The 20,915-nt window shown below is 40.7% G+C and overlaps 1 protein-coding gene across 8 annotated transcripts in view; it reads left to right on the top strand.

Annotated features, from left to right (window-relative positions):
* The window catches only part of fry (FRY microtubule binding protein), a 214,357-nt gene that overhangs the window by 96,742 nt on the left and 96,700 nt on the right, over positions 1-20,915 (top strand). For 4 of the 8 annotated variants that reach the window (XM_031897239.1, XM_031897242.1, XM_031897240.1 and 1 more), the window contains exons 1-2: positions 10,842-11,106; positions 16,679-16,881. In XM_031897239.1, coding sequence (XP_031753099.1) covers positions 10,857-11,106; positions 16,679-16,881 — 453 coding nt within the window. In that variant the 5' untranslated portion in view covers positions 10,842-10,856. Of the gene's footprint in view, positions 1-10,841; positions 11,107-16,678; positions 16,882-20,915 lie in introns of those variants that run through there. The other 4 variants (XM_031897245.1, XM_031897241.1, XM_031897243.1 and 1 more) reach the window with 1 other exon arrangement.

The raw sequence follows: 20,915 nt of genomic DNA, 5'->3' as shown, positions 1-20,915 counted from the left end.
ATGGATTTTTGCCTGTTTCATTGTGGATGTCGGCTTCTGTTCTGATAACACTCTTCTTACCCATGCAAACTGTGCTGATATTTAAAGGAACAGTAACACCAAAAAATGAAAGTGTATAAAAATAATTAAAATATAATGTACTGTTGTCCTGCACTGGTAAAAGTTGTGTGTTTACTTCATAAACACTACTATAGTTTATATAAATACCCTGCAGTGTAGCCATGGGGGCAGCCATTTAAATTGAAAAAAGGAGAAAAGGCACAGGTTACTAGGCAGATAACCGATTAGTCACTGTATTCTACACAGTTTATCTGTTATCTTCTTATGTAACCTGTGCCTTTTCTCCTTTTTTCAATTTAAATGGCTGCCCCCATGGCTACACAACAGCTATTTCTATTAACTACAGTAGTCTTTCTAAAGCAAACACACAACTTTTACCAGTGCAGGGCAACAGTACATTATATTTTAATTATTTTAAAACATTTTTATTTTTTAGTGTTACTGTTCCTTTAACACTGTCCAAGAACCTGTTGTTGCATGTACACAAATGTCAAAGAAGAGAGATTTACATTTTTGGGGTTATGTAATATAAGGCGCTAAGTTTGCCCAGGAGCAGTAACCCATAGCAACCAATCAGCAGGCAGAATTTACTGGTCACCTGTTTAAAAGCTGACATCTTATTGGTTGCTATAGGTTACTGCTCCTGGGCAAACTTTGTGCCTTTTTTTTATACAAGGAGGATAGAATGCAGATCGGCCAGGGTTCCAGCTCAGGTGCTAACTGGGGTCATTAATCGAACATATTGGACAGTAATTGCCTGGTTAGAACAATTATTTTGCTAACCAGCTATATAGGCATTAACATATTGGGTCTGATAGCTTCTTCAGAGAAATTATGTGCGCACTTTTTGCATATTTCAGTTCTTGTGCGATTAATCCCCTGGGAATTCAGTCATTTTAAAAGCATTCCTTAAACTGAAACCAGAAGTAAAGCAATGTCTTGTATAAACATGATTTCCCTTCATATTGTGCTCCCCTGGGCTTGTATCTGTGGACAAAATGTGACTCTGTTTGGCCATGGATGCCATGTATACAGCTGATGGCTCTGCCGGGCCCCACCACTACGTGGCCTTTACATTTTTAGTATCCATGCTTTGCCCCAAATCTTTGGAGACCTGACCTTGGAAATAGATAAGAAGGGTTGTGGGGGAAAGGCAGAAAAGAATATTGAGTAACACTTTTATAGGAGCCAGGGGCAAATACATTCGGGAAATAATCAGAAAGGTATTGTGTGCCTTTAAAATTATTATTATAATTAATGTTACATTTTTATTACAATTATTTTCCATTGTTAATTAATTTGATAACACTCTAAACTTTTGTTTCTTTCACATTGAAAGGGAAAACTTTTTGCCACTCTGTGCAATATTTTGCTTGGTGGAGCCTTTAAACTATAATATGAGGTAACATCATATTTAATATACAGTTGTGAATTCTATAGGAATTGCTGTCCTGGAGATTTGCATCAAACAACAAATTGCTGTCCTGGAGATTTGCATGAAAGCCAGAGAAGGGGAAGCTGCACTTTCCATGGGCCAGGCATCTTCTTATTTATAGAATTTTCCTCAAATTTGGGCTTGGCTCTGAGCTGACACATTGTAATGTTTAATGTCATGTAACATTAAGTTTTGGAAAGCTTGTGATAACTGCCAGGTTTGGAACAGATTTGTAACTGCATTCTTTTAGGCAGGAAAATGAATTTTCCATTTTGAACGTGTAAAAATGTCTGCCCAATAGAAAACCCCTCAAAACTATTGCTTTTTTATCTTGGGTCTAGCTGGTAAAAATTATGTTTGGTATCAGTGTTTTTAATAAGTTAAAAAGGTAACAGAGTAAAAACAGTGCTATATTTTAGAAAAGGACCAACCTTTAGGGACAGATTTACCATATTTTATTTTTTTCACGATTTGTGTTTCTTTGCACTAAAAATTTTTTGTGTAAAAAAAAAAAAAACACTCAAATTTTTCACGCTTTATTAAAGGAGAAAGAAAGGTAAAAACTAAGTAAGCTTTATCAGAAAGGTCTATGTAAATACAGCCATAAGCACTCACAGAAACGCTGCACTGACTTCTCTGTCAAAAGATTTCTTGTGTCTGTAATTCCTGTGCCAGAGACACGCAGCTCTCTGCTCTCTCCCCTCTCCTGCTCCCCCCTCCCTCAAGAACTCATTCCCCTCCCATAGGAATGGGGATCTGAGCCAATCAGCAGGAAGCTGACTCATAATCTTAATAACTGAGCATGTTCACTTGGTCTGGGTCTCGGTGCAGGAGTGAGGCATTATGGGAACTTTCTTTACAGAGCTCAGTGTTTTTCCTTCCTGTTTGGCTTCTGATCATCTGAACAGGTGAAATATGGGGAGACTTAAGGGCACTATTGAGAGAACTGAAGGTATGCCTGCAGCTTGAGATTAACTCTTTATTAGCCTTTCCTTCTCCTTTAAGCATAAAAACCACTAATACAAAAAACGTTGCCATCTAGAAGCTGTCAAGGTCATGTAAAAGCCAATGGAAGTTGTCCTAGGCAAATTGTAACAGTCTTTATTAATTTGTGCTTTTAGAGGTTTTCCTGATTTTTTGTATGAAAGTCCAAGATGTGTTCATTTTTGTTCTGCATTGTAATTCGTTGTTGCTTTTTCAATTCGGATCTTGGACAATGGTGGTATTTGTGAAAATGAGTTAATTTGTGGTTTCAAAAACCTCTAAAACCAGGAAAATCAGAATGTTAATACATTTGCCCCTAAATCTTTGGATTGGTTTGGATTTGCTTTTGTTGTGTGTTAATTGAAAGCAACTGCACAAAAAAAAAAAGTGTTTGGAAGGGGAACTTCCCCTTTAAAACAAATGAGAAATCGAAAGACACTAAAGTGAAAAGCTGCTCAGTGTTTATTCATGGGATAGGAGGAACTGAATGGGGATTACTAGAAGTAAGAGGAAATGTTCCATAAATGATGTCATAGCTGCAAATTAAAGAGAGGGTTTATAAGCGAGGAAAGAAACTGATGTTTTTCTACACTGCTAATGTAATGTAAACTCAGCTGAGTGCAATGTAGGAACTACATTATCTAAATATTAGCTGTTTGCAAGGCCTTACTGTATATTGGGATAAAAGCCTGTAGTGTTCACATTTGGGTAATAAGAGTCTCTTTCTCCATCCACCTTTGCTTCTCAAAACATCTTTAGCAACTATAAAGCTATTACCATTCAGTTTCAGACACTAATTACTATTTCAAATAAGCATTTTCTTCTTTATTAATATACATAATGCTTTCATTTAACCATGAGTGTTAACCTATTTCCTGCCAAAGCTAAACCACTCTTATTTGTAATGTTCCATCCCAAAGTTTCTTGTCCTTTCAAAAGTAATTTTAAAGGGGGCGTAAATTTAAAAAATGAATAGTCTGTTTTCAGGTTCTCCATTAAAGGGGTTGTTCACCTTTAAGTTAACTTAACCCCATGCACACAGTAAGGTTCATACAGAATTGGTTGGCAGAGATAGTGGTAGGCCTGCATAGAGCCCTGACTCCAAGCCTCAAGCCCTGTGAGCCAGGTGTATCAGGAACAATATCGGGGTTCGAAAACCTCTTGCATAATCCCACCAACAATGATCCTAGTGAAAAGGCTTCCCAGAAAAGTAAAGGCCAACTCATTATAATACCCTTGGTTTGGAATGAAATGGTGCACAGGCAGGTGACCAGAGCTGTCAGGAACCCAATTTGTCCTCTTAGTTTAACATTTGGAGCCCCTTTGACATATAGAGCCTTAAAAAACAATGATTTTCAGGGCCTAGCAATAGCGAATTCCTATAGCTGTACTACCTATACCACTTCAGCGGACATTAGTTACCCTTGAGATCTGGCTGACATAAGTCAAAGGCAAAGTAGACAATATTGTACATGGAGTAAAGTAACATTAATTGTACATCATATTGCTATATACCAATAGGCACCTTGCTCCAAATGACCCCTCTCAGAAAATGAGTGCAACCAAAATTCAAGTTGATGCAACTAATTTTCTGCGGGCAGGTTGCACTTAAGGTCCCCATACACTATCAGATCCGCTCGCTTGGCGATGTCGGATCTTTACCCGATATCCCCACCTACGGGTGGGCGATATCGGGTAGCAAGTTGCTTAAAAAAAAAATAATCCGATCGTTTGGCCCTGGGGCCAAACGATCGGATTACATTTGCGGCCATGGGCAGTCGGTTCGGGGACCGCATCAACGAGCCGATGCGGTCCCCGATCCGACTGGATTTTCTAACCTGCCCGATCGAGATCTGGCCAATTTTAGGCCAGATATCGGTCGGCCAGGCCGCTCATTTCTTCCCATACACGGGCCGATTAGCTGCCGAATCGGTCCAAGGGACCGATATCGGCAGCTTCTATCGGCCCGTGTATGGGGGCCTTTAGGGGGCTTACTGATGGATGGTGCCGGAGTCAGTTTATTGTGTTAAAAGGTAAAGATAAGGATGAGTACTGAAGGTTTGAATTGGTGTTGTGCAGGAACAGGGGGGCATGTACTAGCAATGTCACAGCATCAGAGTAAGGTTATTGTATGCCAAATGAGAAAGCCAGGTCATTGCCAGGCAAAATCTCTCTGTGAATACATAAGGGAAGTATTTAAAGTGATCAGTACAGCAATACTCTAATAGCCATTGTTCCTATTATTCGGCAGCATTTAGGACCAGCCATAGTGCACTGTACTGCTGCTGCACTAAGACAGATGAAGATAATCATATGTAAACAGTGGTGTTTTATAGATCCTTTTAAATGAGGATTATGCCATTTCTAAGAGGTACAACTGTATACACCTTTTGCTGTATGAGTTGTTTGACAACCACATCAATCTAATGGTGTTGCTGGTTTTTATTGCAGCCTAGGGGAGAAGGCGGACAATAGGGGGGGGGGGGCTCCTGGCATTGCACAGAGGCTGGGGCCACAATCTAAAGGAAAATATTAAGAAGTACATTGGCCTGTTTACAATAAAGAGCTCATGCAATGATGCCTTCATTTCCTAGGCTGCAGCTCCCCTGTTACCTAGAGCAGGCAGCTCAGTAACCAGCATAGAAACTGGAGGAATGGTGGGGTTTGATTGCATCCCATGCAAGCACAGTTTTGCTTATATCAGCATATAGCGCAGCAATAAACACTTTCACTCTTTCTGATCTAAGAAAAACATCTCCAGAAGGAGTTTAGGTTATATCACCTTTTGGACTCTGAAATGGAGCAGCGCCTGGGCATCTGCAAGCAAAGGGGGCAGTTGGGCACTTCTGAACATGCCAGTGCTTAGCCAAACAGCTTTGTTCCAGCGAGATTTCTTACAATTCAATCCAGTGGGACAGCTGGAACCACAGAGCCAAGTCTGCACTGAAATAATCAAGCTGTCTGCCCACTGGGAAAGATGATCGCAATGTGAAAAATGCATTTTATTCTTTATAGAAACATTTTTCCTGTGATACAATCTTAATCTGGTCTATAAAACAATAATTTTTTAAAATTACTGTTATGTTCAGCATGTAAGAAAGCCCAGCTGCTGAAAATGAAGCATAAAAGGGCAGCCCTGCTGCTTTGTTGGGTAGTTGTTTTGTGTCCCAATGAATCATCAAACTGGGCATGAATTGCACTGTAACATCCAGATGAATTGACTTTATTTGCAATCCTTATTTTCATACTGAACGCAGAGCTAAAGCGGTTGTTAATACTCGCTCCTCCCACCCCCCTTCTAATGGAACTGTGCCCTCCTCTCATATTAGGGGCTCTTTGATGATAACAAAAGATGCAATTGTTGCAGATCAGGACAGACATGAGGTGAAGAGAATCTTTTTTTGCAGAATTTGGATTTGACTGAATCCTTATCCTGAAACCCAGTATCCAGAAAACTCCGAATTACAGAAAGACCATCTCCCATAGACTCAATTTTAATCAAATAATTCAGATTTGAATTGCTTTTTCTTTGTAATAAGAAAACAGTACCTTGTACTTGATCCTAGCTAAGATATAATCAGTGCTTATTAGGGCAAAATAGTATCAATGCTTATTGGGGCTAAACATGAAATCATTTTTTTTTATTAAAACATCCATACTTGGTTTAAAGTTATTTAAATCTGAGCTGTCAATCATATATTGCCTGCCCTGCCTTTGTGCCACAGGCATAGAGGCGGGCATTCAATTACTTTCACTTTCCATTCAGCACTTCTTAGTCACTGCCCTCCTCGCATTCCCCCTATTTCCTTATGGTCTATAATTGTGCATCCCATGCATAGGCATTAGGTTCCCTATTCTGGTTAATACACAAGGTTTGGGGTGAAATTTGCCTTAATAGTAGTGCCTACAAAATGGCACCTGTCTGCTGACTGGGATTGTGAATTCTAAGACTGAAGCAAACAACATTTAAACAAACTTTACTTATACTATATAAAAAATTTTGCTAAACTAACATGAAAGAAAAGGACCTAAAATTAATTCTTAGGGTGACAGGTCCCCTTTAATTGAACCTAGGCACATGATCCATTGGTCTGAAACCATTCAGGAGTGCATAGTGCAGAGCAGCTTCTATAAATGCCCTTTGGAGAGATCAATGCATTTTAAGTTGCTTGGACATGTTCATCTTATATACACAGGGGGAATGTTCTGTGGTTGAGCATCTAAATAATTGAAGTATTTCTATTTTGAGCACTTGATACAGCTAAAAATACTGTGCTGAAACTGCCAATCTCAAGTCATCGAATTTGACATTGTGCCACCCAGGTCTGGACTAGGATTCAAAATAGGCCCTGGCATTTCAAGTACATAGAGGCCCAAACAGCCCCCACCAGCCCAATAAATAGTGACTGTCTATGGCATCTTACAGCAGCCCCTCTGGCATTTGCCACAACCCACAGATTGCCAGTCTGGGCCTGGTGCCACCCTGATAATAGAATACATAGTTAAAAACCTGTATGTTAAAGCAGGGAATGCAGAGTTTGCCAGTCTGTGAGCAGAGAATCTGGCCAAGTATGATTCCTGCCAGACTGTTTACAAATAGCTTTAGAATCCCAACCCCAGTTTGAGCGTACACTCTTTATTCAACTTATGTTTTATAGAATTTCTCAACTTATGTTTCATAGAATTTCTCAAATGGAGGGTCTAAATGAACATGCAATAATATTCTTTTTGTAGAACTTTCCTTAGTATCAATAAAGGTTTTATTAACTGTCCTTGCAGAATCTGCTTTGTACTGGAGCTTCATTGTTACTATCCCTGTACTACACACAATAGTGTAAATATAAAGTTTCATTATGAAGAAAAGTTAGTGGCGACTGAGGCCTTTTTCAATCCCTAACCTCTAGCTATAGATATAATGCATGCTAAACTGGATCTGGTGTGTCCAGCCAATTCAGACTGGCTTGCAGATCGTGTTTAAAGGGGTGGTTCACCTTTAGGTTAACTTTTATTATCTTGTAGAATAGCCAATTTGTAAGAACTTTTCAGTTGGTCTTCATTTCCTTATAGTTTTTTAATCATTTGCCTTTTTCATTTGGCTCTTTCCAGCTTTCAAAAAGGGGTCACTGACCCAGCAGCTAAAAACTATTGCTATTGCTATTGTATTGCTTTTGTTACTTTTTATTACTTATCTTTCTTTTCAGCCCTATTCTCCTATTCATAGTTCAGTTTTTCATTCAAACCAATGCCTATCAAGCTCTACATCATACTAAGGGGCATATTTATTATGCTGTGTAAAAAATGGCGAGAAAATTCGCTACACATCGCCAGGGTTCGCCGTCTAAAAATGGCGTGAAATTGGCGTAATTTTTTGCACGTTTTTTACTCCACCGGAACTTATGGAAAATAACGGCGTAATATCCAGCATTCAGACGGCGATCTTTTCCATTTGTTTTACACAGCTTTTTACTCTGTTTTTTCTGCGAATTAGTTTTACACAGCATAATAAATACGCTCCTAAATGTTAATTTTAACGTCAACAACCCCTTTAAGGCAAAATGCATAGTACTGGTATGGGATCTGTTATCAAGAATACTCGGGACATGAAGTTTTCTGGATAAGGGGTCCTTCTGTCTTTGGATCACCATACTGTAAGTCTACTAAAAATCATTTAAACATTGAATAAACCCAATAGGATTATTTTGCCTCCAATAAGGATGAAAGAATTATCTTTAGTTGGGATCATGTATAAGCTACTATTTTATTATTATACAATTGGAATTTTTTGATTAAAAAAAATCTGTGGGCTTCATGTTATTCAGAGTTCTCTGGATAATGGGTTCCCTGATAACAGATCCCATACTTGTGTTTAAAAATAGGGTATTTCCTCTGCAACTGACATAACTTCTATAAGGATTTCTTTGTTCCGTCTGTGATTGGGTTGGCTCTGTTACAGCTTACACTCGAGGTCAGGGAATCTGTAGACCCTATGTATAAATGGATTTGTAGACATGGAGATAATCTGCCTGTAAATGTGGTTTTTAGAAGATTAGAATAAATTATGTGAGGCCAGGTATCCATGAGGCTTCTGCTTTCCTGACTTTGGCGAGTATGCGTTCCGCCCACCAGCTGATGCTGGACTACACCTCCCAGCATCCCTAGCAGCTAGCTGGAAGTTAGTACAAAATAGCTGTAAGGCCAAAGGTTGGTTCCAGGACATGAATGCCTTGCCCAGGCCAGAGTGCGCATGAATGAATATTTATTCCCTGGCCATGTATACACAGTACTTAAATGTTGGTTTTCGTAGTTTGTCTTTTCTTGACCATATAATCACCATTCAGGCCGGTGACTGACTTGATCGCAGTAGATGTGGCTTGAAAGCTTTTCCTTTTGGGCATGTGGTTTCTTACAGAGCCGCTTGCGGAGCACGGACACTGAGCTTCCTTTGTCATTGTGTGGAACCCAAGTCACTGATGGAATCATCGGACTCTATTCATGTCTGTTACAGCCTGTCACATTTATTCTCCTGTTCTGCTGTCTCTAGCTCGCTCCTTCCATACACACAGTAGCATCACAGATCTGCCCCTTCCTAAAGTCAGGTGAGGGCAAATGCAGATTTGCATGGGCGGGGGAAATATACTTTATTTGTGTAATATAGATATATTAGGCTTCTGGTACAACTCTGATGATCTAACGGGATGAAGTAAGGGCTCTGGCACAAGGGGAGATTAGTCGCCCGCGACAAATCTCCCTGTTCGCGGGCGACTAATCTCCCCAAATTGCCATCCCACTGGCGACAAAGTAAGCCGCCGGTGGGATGGCACACGCTGCGCAGGCGATTTCGGCAAATCGCCGAAGTTGCCTCGCAAGGCATTTTCGGCGATTTGCCGAAATCACGCTGCCGCGTGTGCCATCCCACCAATGACTTACATTGTCGCCGGTGGGATGGCAACTCATGGCAACTCGGGGAGATTAGTCACCCGCGAACAGGGAGATTTGTCGCGGGCGACTAATCTCCCCGTGTGCCAGAGCCCTAAGGAACACATGACTGATCTGTAACCAGCTTCTGCAGCCTGGGCACCAATACCATTTCTTCAGTTGCACTTACCTTAGAAGAGATAGTGATACTTCAAGGGGATCTTTTATCTGCTAATTCTATGTAAATATTTTAACAACTCCTTTGTAATAGCACTGCTTTAAAAAAATATTGCACTACAAATTTCCGTATAGCTGAGATTACTTGCGGAGGATAGTAGCGACACGTTCATACAGGTATCGGATCTGTTACCTGGAAAATCAAATAATACACATTTTTAAAAATGATTACCTCTTTCAACATAATAATAAAACACTACCTTTTACTGATCCCAACTAAGATATAATTAATCCTTTTTGGAGGTAAAACAACCCTATTGGGTTTATTGAATGTTTAAATATTTTAGTAGATTTGAGTTAAGGAGATCTAAATTACGGAATTACCCCTTATACAGAAAACCCCAGTTCCTGAGTATTCTGGATAACAGGTCCCATACTTGTATGACCTTCTGAGACTCCAGTTCAGTGATCCCCAACCAGTGGTACATAAGCAACATGTTGCTCCCCAACCCCTTAGATGTTGCTCTCAGTGGCCACAAAGCATGTGTTTATTTCATTTCTGGCTTGGAAGCAAGTTTGGGTTGCATAAAACGCAGTGTAAAGCCAAACAGATCCTTCTTTAGGCTTCCAATCCACATGGGGGCTACTAAATAGCCAATTATAGCTCTATTTGCACCCCAGGGACTTTTTCCATGCTTGTGTCGCTCCCTATCACTTTTTCCATTTGAATGTGACTCATGGGTATAAAAGGTTGGGGATCCCTGCTCCAGGTTATAATGATACCTTTAACCAAATAAACGAGGGATTTCACCGTAAGCTAAAATTTAATGGCTCAAGATCTGCTTGTGAGACACTTTATTCCTGGGAGGGCACAGCCGCACAGCCACATACCTGTGAAAGATAACCAGTAAGCGCGACATTCTGATGGCCAGATAAAATGGTCTCTTGTTTTCCCCACAGTCTGTACCTTAACCCCTTGGGCATCAGAGAACATCCAGTGCCACAATCACCTCACTAATTTGTTCTTGTCTGGCACAGGCCTGCCAGAGCCCAGTATCTATAGCATTGCTTATTTGCCTTATCTCACCGCTCTGCTTGCTTCCAGGCCCCTTATTAGCAGCAGATAAAACAGTCTGTGTGTGTATTGGAATGTGTGCTTGCTTTATACTGAGCAGCATGGCCCAGTGCCGGGCTCTCGGGCTGATATCTGTCAGCAGTGCATGTACCCACGGATAAATATAGACTGTGTGCAAGTTGTAGTTGTGATTACACAGGGAGGCTAAAAATGACCCCTTTCATACCTCTGCTGCAAAACAGTGGGTGTGCTTGGGACATAACACACAGCCGCAGCAGAAGAGAACTCTCTCAGTCCGTGTTAGTAAATGAAGCTGAGAGATCTGGGGATTATGTAGCCCGTGGCTTGCTTAGGGAACAGATAAAGAGCTGCTGGAACTGTGGGGTCAAACTCAGGCTTATGGAGAACACTGCGGCTTGCTGGGGGCGATCCAGCGTTGGCAACTTCATAAGGGGACTTGGTAGGTGACGGATTATACTGGGTATCTCTGATTTAGATATAAATGCCATTTTTACTCATGGGTTGCACCCACATGCTTACTTCTCTGTGTATGATAGATTTTGCTCTACATGTTAATTATTGCCCATTTTGGGGGTAATGAACTAAAAAACATTTTCAAAGATATACTCTTGTTTTATATTTAGTTTAAATCACGTTTAATTCATTTAATCACATTTTTGCATACTGCTACTTCAGGTCATTAGCAGCCAGTGTCAGAGTGGGCTTCCTAGAGCCCACCATAGAACCTGGCATGCATTTTCGAAAAATGAGCTGGAAACAGTGCCAAATGGTACAGAGGTTATATAGGCTTATGGAATTATGGCAGAATGGGGCCCACAGAACTTTCTCGGGTAGTGCAGGCCAGTCCAGCGTAAAAATATTCTGTAGTTTTGCTGATGTCTCTTTAACAGCACAACATTCTGACTACAGGGCTGCAGTTCTTTTGCATTATACTTCAGAACATTTGCATGGGCAAGTGGTTCCTAGAAAGAATATGTTATGCCACTGACATACCTAACCATACTGCAATGATTATTGTCACAAAATGTATGTTTTAGGCTTTATTTCTAGAGGCCTGTGACATGATATTGGGTTTTGCTTTATTCTCCCTGTGTCTTTCCTCAATACAAATAGGCAAGTTAATTGGCTCTTATTAGCATTCATGTTAGTGTGTGTGAATGTGATAGGGGCCTTACATTGTAAGCTCCACTGGGGCAGGGACTTGGGTTGCCACCTAGCCCACCTGCTAAGGCTGGGGCCCGTAATACAGATCTACTAGCTGGTAAGTTTGTAATACTCTTAGGATGAGCCCCTGGCCATCCTTAATCTGCCCCAATTTTACTTTTTTTCTCCCCTGTTCCTTTCCAAAACCCACTCTCCATCCACCCATTCGTCATAACTTTGCCTCTTTTTCAATGCAGTTTTAATTTTCCCGGAATGCCAGTGTAATTGTGGCTGTGCTGGGAGTAGGGTTGCCACCTCTAGCGGGAGCTATCTCCGGCAGGGGGGCGGGGCATGATATCACTTGGCGGGACAATGATGTCACGTGGGTGGGTCTGACTGCCACATCAGTCTCAGAGATTTCTGCACGTTTTTTCTAATTGGGGAAATTGGGCAGGCAGTTATGACCTGGACAGCCCTTCCAAAAACCGGGTGTCTGGATCAAAACCAGACAGGAGGCAAGCCAAGCTGGGACTTAGGTCCACAGTAATTGCACCCAATCCCCCATATGTAATAAAAGGCACTGTGTGGGTGATATTGGTCTAATTCGAATTTAAATGGGGCAGAGGCGCAGACGGACCCAGGACTGCATCAAAGAGCCAATGCAGTCCCCAAACCGATGGAAAACCAACCTGCCTGCTCGAGATCTTCCCAATTTTAGGCCCAATGTTGGTTGGATGGGCCCATCGGGGTACCCATAAATGGGCAGATGAGCTGTCGAATGGGTATGAAGGTCCTGATGAACTCTGCTCCTGTTTGGCCACCTTTAGTGACCTTCACCTTCCCCAAAAGCCATGGATATAGCATTTCTTGTGACAGATTTGGGCCTATCTTGCATGTGTTTTGTTTATAGCTAGGAATTTTTCCATGCTCTCTTTGTTATGGCAACTAGATGGGTCCCGCATTCTAGCACTGCCTTCTGTCTGGCTGGTTCCGAGGTGTGCAAATCCCTCATCTCATTTGATTTATTACCCACTACTAACCACGTGATGAGCAATCAGGTTTATTTGGGGAAAGCTGTTGTGTTTAACTGATGTTTGTATATATCAAACTTCTCAATTCTGGTAAGCCGACGGGGTGTTTTTATATGGATCGTTTTTATATAGACTGTTTCGTTTTTTCTTAAGTATAGGAAGATTGTTTACTTTAACTGCCTTTTTAATGTGTCAGAGCTTCACTTGATGTTTGGCAGCCTGAAGAACTGTACAGTATAATTATTTTTATTGATTTTCAAACATACATTTCTTTGAACAAATAAATATTTTTATATCAAAATGAAAGGGTAAACAAACAAAAGAAAAAGAAGAATACAGCAATCTTCATGAGTCATCCTTCCGATTAATGATCTTACCTCAGTGACATTAACTTAATATTTTTGTATCTTTTTCATGTAAATAATGCAAAATTCCTGTTATTTTTTTCTACAGTACTATTGCTTTTTTGTTATATTCTCTACAGACTGTTGGGACCTGCTTTCTAACCTCACCTTTAAGTGGAGTCTGGCTGTTGCATGCTGATCTATGTGCTGTTGCTTAATCATTTAAACGCTCCTGTATGAATCATTCATGACTTTACCTTACTGCAGTGTCATAGCTGCATTGGCACTTGCAGTAGATGCATAATAACAGTAAGGGTCAGCCTGGCTCTGCCTCTATTCCCATGCTGCCTTACCAGAAAATCCTTCACCCCACCCCTACCCCCTATCCATCCGTATTCTTTAACACCCACATGTGAGTTTATGCATTTGCTTTTTCATGTTTTTTTTGTGGGGGGGGGGGGGGTCTCTATATGGTGAAGGATCTCATTCTGCAGTTTTGAATCCTGCCCCAGTAGATATACCTTTGTTTGTTTCTATCATTGGGGTTTATATAGTGAATAATGTACCCCCTATCAGGGCCAGAACTAGGGGTAGGCAGAAGAGGCATCTGCCTAGGGTGCAACGATTGAGGGGCGCCAGGCAGGTGCCTACCTGCTTCCCCTAGTGCCTCCTGTGCTTTGGCGCGCATGCGCCGTTCGGGGGGGCGGGGAGGTGGGCGGAGTTGGCCGACCGGGTTGCCTAGGGCGCCCGGTCGGCTTGGCCCGCCCCTGCCCCCTATTGTAAAATATTTGGATATTATAAGTAATCTAGGAGTTCCATGACCACAAGGTGCTTTTATACAGGTCATGGAACTCCAAGTTGACTTTTAATATCCTCATATTTTACAACAGGGGGTTATATAGGTATAAGACCTGTTATTCTTGGGACCTGGGATTTTCTGGATAAGGGGTCTTTCCTTAATTTGGATCTGCATATACAAAGTCTACTAACAAATAATTTACACATAAATATAAACCCAATAGGATTGTTTTGCCTTCAATAAGGATTTATTATATCTTAGTTGGGATTAGTTTTATTATTACAGAGAAAAAAGAAATCATTTTAAAAAAAATGTATTTATTTAAATAAAATGGAGTCTATGAGAGATGGCCTTCCTGTAATTCGGAACTTTCTGGATAATGGGTTTCTCAGATAACGGATCCCATACCTGTAATACACAAGTTTCAGTGAGTCATGTGACAAAAATGACTTCACTAATCACTAATTATAACTGATGACATCACTAAGCACTATTTATAAGGGTATAATTCACAGGATATTCATGGCTCTTGTGTATTACTGGGCAGATGGGCAGATTTTTCCCAAGCCCAGAAAGCAAGTGAACAGTTGCTTTAATTTTTCTAACCTTACGTGTAATCTAGCATTCTGTGGGTTATAGCAAATTTTTCAGTGTTACCAAAACCCTATATTTGTTTGTATAATTCTATAACTAGTGTATGGTCACTTAAAAATGGTTCCAAGAGAAAAGCCTGGCATAATTAGAGAATATTTCACAAGAGACAGAACAGACCAAGAGAGCGACTACCCATGTAGAGGATAGTTCACTTTTTCCCCATATGCCAGCACAATCCTCTAGCCTCCTAATGCGGCTTTTCATAGGTCCCACTGTCTGGCAGGACTGCCCAAGCAGGGATGTAACTATATAGTAGGCAGTTGCTGGGGGGCCCAGTAAGGCCATAATTAGTGAGCAATATATCTTGATAGAATAGGTTCATTTACCAGTTTTTTGAGACCTACATTGAATTTGCTGTGGGGCCCAGTAACATCTAGTTATGTCACAGTGTTAAAGCATGGCTTCCAAGCCTGTTTATCTCTATACTGCAGTTGTTTCTACCACATCAGTTTCCTCCACACATCTGCTGTGCTCTGAGCACATTGTTTGTGTTGTCTACAGTAATAATGTGCTACTATAATGGAATAATAACGCAGTTCCTTAGCTGTGTCCTTCAGCAATGCAGTTCCCACCTATGGGTATATAAAGCTATAAGAAGATAAGAAATTAAATGATCTGGGCATGCAATTTACTATACTCATATACTGTTCTGAATCAGGTAAGGAAATATGCCCTGTAGGCATTTATTATCTATTTATGATCCTTTTTCAACAAACACTAATATGGGAAAATAACTCACTAAAATGAGTTTAATGGAATAATGGAATATTTTCAGTGCTGTGGTGTTTTGAGTTCGGTGCGTATTTTCCCAGTGCTTAATTAGCCTCTGGCTGCCCTGGTGGCATTGTGCTCTAGCTACAAGCTAAGTGGCAGCTGAGCAATTCTCTATGGATCTGGTGCCAACATGTTGCCTTGTCACAGCTGGCACAGATGGCAGCATCAGACAAAACCTTCCCTTTTCCACAAGATGCGCGGTGTCTCTCTGGCCTCCAGCCTGGGAATGCAATCTATGGAATCTGATGCATGGAATAACAGTGCCGGCCTTTGCTTTCTTTTCTCTAATGCAGCTTGAATAGAAACGCAACAGTCATTGTGCTCTAGCCTGGTACAAGGGCTTTTTTTACATTGCCAACTGACAGGTGCCTTGTGACCTTCTGGGAAATATTGGTCTCTTCATGCTCCATAGCATCAACGCAACACACGCCTAGGCTTCTTTATTATGTGGATAGCAGCAAGCTGAACAGCAGCTCCGCTCCTCCTTATTTTCTTAGTAAGCATATAACTAAATACTACACCTGCTCAGGAACTTAATAGCTAGGTGGTGTCTCCCACTGGAAACCCAGTAATTAAAGGTGTTTTTGGAATTGGCTTGATTTTGCCACCCAAGTGTTTATATCAGCCCAATGATTCAACCACATGTGCACCAGTACAGAACTGTCATTCGGGTGCTACAGGATAGACCAAGTGATTGTTGATATAACAACTTATTATTTTTATCCTTTATATAGCAAGTGTTGGAGTGGGGTATCTGGGGCCCACCAGGGGCCGTCACTTAAAGTGATGGGCCATCAATTCAAGTGCCCACCACTCCATCCACAGATGCCCCACCCTCTTCACAAACAGGACTCACTTCACATAAAAGAGCAGCGATGAATGAATGGTTTATACACAACATTTTCAAGTAGCTGTTGCTTTTTTTCTGTAGAATTTTATACAGAAAATTTTCTTATAAATTGGTAAATATGCAATTTTTACACATTGGTACCTTCCAATCAGATGACAATGTGTAGTGTATTTGAGCCTAAATATGTAGTGTCAGTTTGATTCCAGCTATGTTCACATTACCATTACAAAGAAGCTGCCAAGGTAGTTCATTAGTTATATGGTCTGGCTGAGAAATGTGCTGTAATTTTTATTGTAGAGAATACCAGCCTGGCGCAAAGAATGGGAATGATCTCATGCGCCTTGTCTTTAGGTGCATCTGTGTCTTGGAACCACCCACTAATAAAAACAAAATGTTCCCCTTTGTTTGTCTTGCAGCTTCTCCAGTGGGATCCAACGGATACTTTAAACCACCAGTCCAACCAGTTTCCAGCACGCAGAGGGAAAAAGGGCCACCCACAATGTTGCCCATTAATATCGACCCCGAGAGCAAGCCTGGGGAATATATACTAAAGAGTTTGTTTGCTAATTTCACTACCCAGGCAGAGAGAAAAATCCGTATCATTATGGCAGAGCCCCTGGTAAGTACAGTCCTTAGAAACACGTATATCTTACCTAATAACCATGACTATTTTATCGTGTAATTCCTCTTTGCACCACCCAGGCACAGACTGGCACCTATGGCAATGTCAGAGGGGCTGCTATAAGAAGCCATAGACAAGCACTATATATTGGACCTGTGAGCTATTTGGGCCTCCATGTAGTTCTATAGACAGGGCCTATTTTGAATCGCAGTCCAGACTTGCAGCCACCTTTTTGTATGTACACATAGGCGGATGGAGAAGGTGCTGCTTTACCTTATTAGTAAGATAAGCACACATATATTCCTTTATATATCATTTATTTTTATAGTCTTGTACTATATCCGAACTGTAGGAGTGCTGGCAAAGTTTTACATAGCTGTAATAGATCTAATTTTCAGCTCATATAAATCAGAAGTACAGAAGTGTTAAGTCTGAGGTGGCAACTGATTCTTTTGGATTCATCTTTCTAGGAAATGATAGGGAGTGATAAAGGATTTGGGGTGCTAGAAATATGAATTCTGTTAAGGCTTATGGGAGAAATGTTGAGCTGGAATTGGTTATGGTGGGGGGTTTAAGTTTTGGAACTGGAGAGATATTAAGCTGATAATGGCTGGACTGGCTGGGAGTTGACAGAAAAATGCAAGAGACAATCTATAGAACTTAAAAATAAATGCTGGGAGTTGATTGTAAGGCAGCTGTTGGTTTAGAATTAATCGCATATTAAGTGTTCTTAGAGAGACAGTGTTATGGAACTTAACAGAGTTAAAAAACAAATTTAGCTGTAAAGGACCAATGCCACCATTATGTTCATCTATTAACCCCACCCTCTCTCCTATCCCCATATATCCCTCATGTAATGCGGGTCATAACAGGCTTTTCACCCATATGCCATTTCCCATGTGTTACTCACTGCCACACTCACTGCCCAGTGCCATCTTGAGTTCATGGGGGGACCCATATAAATAACTTGTATGGGGCCCCAAAGTTTCTGATGGCAGCCCTGATAAAAGTCTCTTATGTTCTGGCACTTCCCACTGATTGGCAGCTCTGTTCCTGTTTGCCCATCCTGCTTCTAAACTATCTACCAATATGTCTGTCAATATACACATTTATAAAGCAGAAAACATACATGATATAAGAGTGGCCAGCCAGCTTTCTATGGAAAGTCTCTCATATAACCCACATTGGGCTTTATTGGCTCCAGCTTGAATAGCCATACAAGTACCTGCTTTCAGGTCAAACACTTTTCAAATAGATGTTGTGTCTGTTTTTATGTTATGAATAGTGCAGCACAGTTTCCAGATTCAATCTCTCTACTTATTTAACAGTCCCCTACTCATACAGGTCTTGGTGCAAGCAGCCGGCTTTAACCCTGCATGTTTTGTTCACAAAGTTAGGACACACCAACCGTCATATCTAACAGACAACAGACCCAAAAGATCCTCCTACAAGTGGGAGGACTCAGATAGCCTAGTGGTTAGGGAATCGGCCTTCGGTGGGGTGACCCGCTGTGACTCGGGTTCGATTCCACCCTAGGTGCACCTTGTGACCTTGGACAAGTCACTTAACCCACATACTAATGTCCCGGCCAGTTGCACGGGCAGCTTGAGAGCCGTTTTTACTTTTTCAGTGGCTACATTTACCCTTCCCCACCAATCCTCTTTTTTCATTTTGATACCAGCTATGAAATGGCCTGCCTTAATTATGGCTGATTGTCCCTGTCACAGTTAGTGGGACTGAGTCTATGGCAGCTGAAAGCAACTGTCACAGGAAAAATCACTTTCTTTCCACTGGCAATAAGAAGTCAATTGATACACATTCCTGATACTTGTGATAATAACTATGAGAGCCCACTAGATATCAGACCAGTGCCAATGGCAGTTAAAGACTGAAAGCAGTTGCAGATCAGCAATAGCTGGATATCCTGAAGACAGGGGCGCTGCTGCCATAAGCCTGCAAGTTACTAGGGGCAGCAAAAAGCCACTCCTGGTAGCTTTAAGAGCTGAAATTCTGATTTTAAATCGGATTTTCAACTCTTAAAAAATTTATGTTTTTTCCTGTTACCCTAACTGCTCCAAACTGCATTTTTATTTCAGTATTTTAAAGTTGTCAACATATGTGTATGACAAAATTAAAAAAAAAATGTTAATGGCTCTTACAGACAAGTGTTTTTCCCTGCGTTTCCCTGTGCTGGATCTTTTCATGTGTGTGCAGGCCTATATACCCTATTAGGCTGTACTCTGTGTGGCACAGGTAAGCTCCTAAGACAGCAAGTTGCATTCCACCTGCATTCCACGCTTGCCTGTGCCACAGTGACTACAGTCATATAGGAAATACAGGCCTGCATTTCTTTTTGTGTTCCCCAGCGCTGAAACACATGCAAGATCCAGTGCAGGAAAACGCATTTAAAAAAAGCTTGTCTGTATAAGTGGGGTAACTGTCATTGCATAGAGATAAGCAACATTTTTAGCCTCCCCAAACAAAAAAATCACCATCCGCCTTTGTATGTACATTAGTATAGGTGAATATAGAATAAGATTATACAGACAAAACACAGCCAAAATCTACAGATTGCCAGTTTGGGCCTGCCAGCCAAGGTGCCAATCTGTTAGACCTTATGTTTGCTTCAGAAAGTCCCACTAAAGTGATGTTAAGAATAGGCCATTTTAACATACGAAAAGTTTATTTGTATGTATTTATATCTTATATCCAAGGGGACTATGGCAAACTATGGGATTATGCAAAGACAGTCTGAAAAGTCCTTGCTTGAAGAGGTCATTAAATGATATTTTTAGAATAGATTTTGTTATTATTCTGTTCAGGTGAGGCTGTACCAATTCATGCTGTTGCTGCAATTCGTTGTTTAATCTGACAAAAGGCTTTGGAATTGCACAAATGGATTTAGACCCAATTCATATCAGTTAAAGGGCAAGAGAAGACCCAACCAAATATAGGCATGTGCTTTTAGTATTATGATATAAGGGGTCTGTGCAGTCATGTTTGTAAAGAAATGCAAAAAGTAATTGAAATATGGAAAATATCACCATGTTAATGACACATTTTTCTGACTGATATTCCCATAAAGTTAGACACCTTTTTTAAGCTCTTCTGGGTTCCTACATTTTTCTAGCGACCATAGCAAAGTGTTTGGTCAGCAGTACACATAAACTCATAGTAGCATGCAACCAAAGACAGCACATTGTGCATCCATTACACTGAGATGGGAAGTTATAATGTAAGAGGAATAAGGATACAGGATATGGGACTTGGTACACCATATCTAAGCTATAACCTAAATACACTTAGTATATATTTAACGTATACAGGTCTTGACTTGCCCTTTAATTCTTAACATTCTCAAGTATTTTGATCTTGTCATGCTGTATGTTGCCAGTAAACATGTGGCATGGAACAGATCAAAGTAAAACCTGGAACCATGGAATGCATGGCATCAGAACGATGTTGCATTTTGCCTGCTCCCCAAATTCTACAATGAGTGGAACTTAAAGAATTAAAGGGACAGTAACAATGATCTAAATTTGTGATATGTTTATACAGAACACATTATAAACACATTTTTTATAAATATAATATATTTAAGGGCTGAGGGGTATTAAAAGCTCTGGGCAAAAGCTGCATACCCATAAACATAATATGGTGTTACATTCAGTGTAGGAATGATGTATGGATCATTAGTATGCCTTCTATTTATAAAAATATTTTGATCTGGCTGGGAGATTGTGTCTCTACCTTGGCACATTTATGGACTAATACTCATTTATTGACTAGTTTATTTAAACCAGCTCTTATGGGAGCATTAGTTTTGTTTTCCCTTTATCACATCTGGTCAGGGAAGGTTATCAGAGACCTTTGTGGTCTTCACATCTTCTCAGAAGCTGTTTTTGGTTTGGGGGTGACCCGCTTGGCTATTTTTTTATATTCTTGTAGTCTCCCAGTGGCAGCAAGAATAATACAGACCTGGAAGAGAAAACCTTAGCAGAGTGAAGACCTGTACACCCTACAGGGCTCTT

This window comes from Xenopus tropicalis, chromosome 2, assembly GCF_000004195.4.
Source record: "Xenopus tropicalis strain Nigerian chromosome 2, UCB_Xtro_10.0, whole genome shotgun sequence".
Taxonomy (NCBI): domain Eukaryota; kingdom Metazoa; phylum Chordata; class Amphibia; order Anura; family Pipidae; genus Xenopus; species Xenopus tropicalis.
The sequence above is the reverse complement of the archived record's forward strand: the minus strand, read 5'-3'. Positions and strand labels throughout refer to the sequence as shown.